This window comes from Drosophila hydei, unplaced genomic scaffold, assembly GCF_003285905.1.
Source record: "Drosophila hydei strain 15085-1641.00,03,60 unplaced genomic scaffold, DhydRS2 tig00008134-arrow-pilon, whole genome shotgun sequence".
Taxonomy (NCBI): domain Eukaryota; kingdom Metazoa; phylum Arthropoda; class Insecta; order Diptera; family Drosophilidae; genus Drosophila; species Drosophila hydei.
In genome coordinates, this window is record NW_022045843.1 from 2,428,362 (window position 1) to 2,431,367 (window position 3,006).

At 36.2% G+C, this 3,006-nt stretch overlaps 1 protein-coding gene across 1 annotated transcript; it reads right to left on the minus strand.

The window, feature by feature from the left end:
• Positions 1-627: 627 nt before the first annotated feature.
• On the minus strand, positions 628-2,614 carry LOC111604126 (ornithine decarboxylase 1-like). Its single transcript, XM_023322043.1, has 7 exons — positions 2,305-2,614; positions 1,865-2,022; positions 1,678-1,801; positions 1,289-1,462; positions 983-1,231; positions 861-926; positions 628-797 (listed from the first exon to the last, which is right to left on the minus strand). Exons 1-7 carry the CDS (start codon positions 2,566-2,568, stop codon positions 657-659), a joined length of 1,176 nt encoding a protein of 391 aa, XP_023177811.1. The 5' UTR covers positions 2,569-2,614; the 3' UTR covers positions 628-656.
• Positions 2,615-3,006: the final 392 nt, after the last annotated feature.

A 3,006-nucleotide genomic window follows, 5' to 3' on the forward strand; every position in this document is an offset into this window, starting at 1 on the left:
TTATATACACATATATACAAATAATCGTTATACCATATCAACCAACATATCAGAGCAAAAACACAATTTTATAGAACTACTTTTGAGCATGAGCAAGAATTTTTGATATTAAGAGAATACAATTTTTGAAATTGTTTTTTGATTTGATTTTTTGATATTAATATGTGAAACTCTATTGAATTGTATTTGATCTAAGTTATATATATATATATATATATATGTATACATGCATATACCTATTTTATATTGCCCAAACTAACGTGCGACAGTTTCGGTTGGGTCAGTTAACCAACTGGCGGACGTTATTCTACGCAAATCTTTATCAAAATCTCTATATATATATATATATATATACATATGTATATATATATATATATTTTCCCAAAAAGAAAATATTTTCAAAAGAATGCGCTGAAAATCCCAATTCGGGTCAGTTTTGGTGTTAGCTGTTCTTTTCAAAATATTTTGAAAAATTTAACAAAAAAAAATTATACAAAATTAAGTAAAAGTGAATCCATGGAGCAGTTCCATTGCCTTTGTTGTAGAACTTGGCAGAGAGAGTATTAAAGCAAACATATCCTAAGTTCTCAATGGAGCAATTATAATGAATAAAAAATCATATTGGTTACTAACACACAGATATCTTGTTTATTTAGTCATACGGCCTTAAAAAAGAGAGCCTTGGGCAAGGGGAACCCGTTAAAGGCGCTGGCTATGGGCACTGTATAGGCGCCCATATTTGGAAAACCCAGCAAATCGCCACGCTTCAAGTAGGGTAAACGTAAATTTTCAGAAATCTGAAATTGAATTGAAATATATATGTATATGTACAGATTATATGCAGAGTGAATAAAACAAACCTTGTCCAGAGCATCGCAGCTGGGGCCCCAGATTAAGCTCTTGAATGTGGGCAGATGGTCGTCAGCCTAAGATATGATATGATATGAAATATGATGAGATATTATTCCATGGTTGTTCTTACCAAATAGTGCTCCACTGTAACCGTGTGATGGTCGTAAAATACGCAATTGAAGGAGCCATAGACGCCATCGTTCAAATAGTACATAACAGTGTCCAGCTTGCCGGCGGCATTGCGCACCTCGCGCTTGGCATGAATCTTGCAGACCAGTGTATATGCCGCTGCCACAAAGAAGCGACCTGGTTCGGCGATTATCTCAATACGTTCGTCGGCAAAATACTTTTGCACTGCACTGTTCACTGTGCCAGCCAACTGTATATGCATTCAGATATATTCGATAATATTTGCAATCTATCAGACTGTACGCACCTTTATAAAGTGCTCATCATCGCTGCCTGGAAAGCCGCCGCCAATGTCCAGGAGGTGCAGATCGTAGCCCAAGAGTTGACCAAACTTGAAAAGGTTTTTTGCCTTCTTGATCGCGCGTTCATAGGCCTCCAGTTCGGAGCAGCCGGAGCCAACGTGAAAACTAGTGCCTGTTACCTGGAAGTTGAAGTAAAAATAAATTTACATTGCTGATCACGACTATATATACTTTAGGCAACATATTTACTTCAATCCTGATCAGTCTGATTATCAAATTGACAATAAATTGTCTTAGTTTTTCTATTTCTAATGCATGTTTTTATATAAAACTTTGCCTATTTCTATGTTTAAGCTACCACATATATAATCTATAACAATTTTCTGTGACTCACTGTCAAATCAAGAGATTTTGCTAGCAGCATCAGTGCTGAGGCATCAATGTCCGCATCGCAACCGAATTTATCGCCCAACGGGCATTGAGCGGCCTTTGCCTCAGACTTAAAGCGAACGATGATACTGTTAAAAAAATATATATATTTATATAAAAAGAGAGAGAGAGAGATTGAAGACAATACACACTTGGAATTGGGATAGTGTTTGTGCAGCTTGTAAATCTCAAATTCATTGTCCACGGTGCCTTTCAGCACCTTCTGCTGCTGGGCGTAGTTCAAGTGGCTGATTGGACGGCAGGGATTGGCAAAGATGATGCGATCGGGCGAGACGCCATAGTCGAGAACCTATTAAGTAATAAATCAGATTTATTAATATGAATTAGTCTATGTATAATTATAATACATATCTCAATCAATGATCATCAATTGAAATATATTATAATATAATTAAATAATAAATATGAAAACTATTTTGGTATATAAATATATCTATATATTGAGAAGCTATTTAAATATATCAGAAACATAATAAAATGATTTGTAATTAATTGAAATTAGTTTACCATAATTAATTTACTATACTCTACATATTCTATATTATCTATATTTTATACTAATTATGCAGACCAGTTTCAGTTCGTTCTTCGACGCACAATCGAAGCCCACGCCGAGGTCAGCCAAAGTTTGCACGATTCGTGGCTCATCGTTGCACTTGACTGCATAGTAGGGCTTGATGCGTGGCAGCTGCTTTTGCCACAACTCAAATTTGCGTTCCACAGTGCTCAGATCGCATATATTGAGCGCCTCATCGCAGTCTTCCAGCTGTGCCTCGGCTATAACTCGACCTATGTCTAGCTCCTTCTCATAGTAGTTGATACCCTCGGTGCACATTTTCCAATAGAACAACGAACAAGACGACGTCTAGCGGGAGACAACTGTAAATCTTAACTGATTCAAGAGACTGAGCGGTGCTCGAAATATTAGCAAAGCTTGTATACCCTGTAGGCAACGTCTAATGGGTATTATGACTTTTTTAATTGATGAATGTATATGCATAATGGTAAGGGTAAGAGTCCTTGAATCTATATAGGAATCTAATATGTATAATATGTTATATATATTCTAGCATAATTCGTATTGACTTATAGATCATCCCCTAGTCGAGCTCTCTTTAACAAAAATGTCAGCTCGTTTTCAATTTTTATATTCTTATCAGCTTATATTTGTTCTATGGCTAAGTGGAACGATTGTCTGTCGTCGATCCATTTACGAAATCGCAACAGACTTGAAAAACATTTAAAAAGGCGCGTGTCCAGTCATAGGTCGCTA

Coding starts and splice junctions, on each gene's coding strand:
- LOC111604126 (XM_023322043.1), bottom strand. CDS start 2,568: ATGTGCACCGAGGGTATCAACTACTATGAGAAGGAGCTAGACATAGGT. Junction 1,463..1,677: donor CAAAATCTCTTGATTTGACA/GTGAGTCACAGA, acceptor TTCAACTTCCAG/GTAACAGGCACTAGTTTTCA. Junction 927..982: donor TTACAGTGGAGCACTATTTG/GTAAGAACAACC, acceptor ATCATATCTTAG/GCTGACGACCATCTGCCCAC.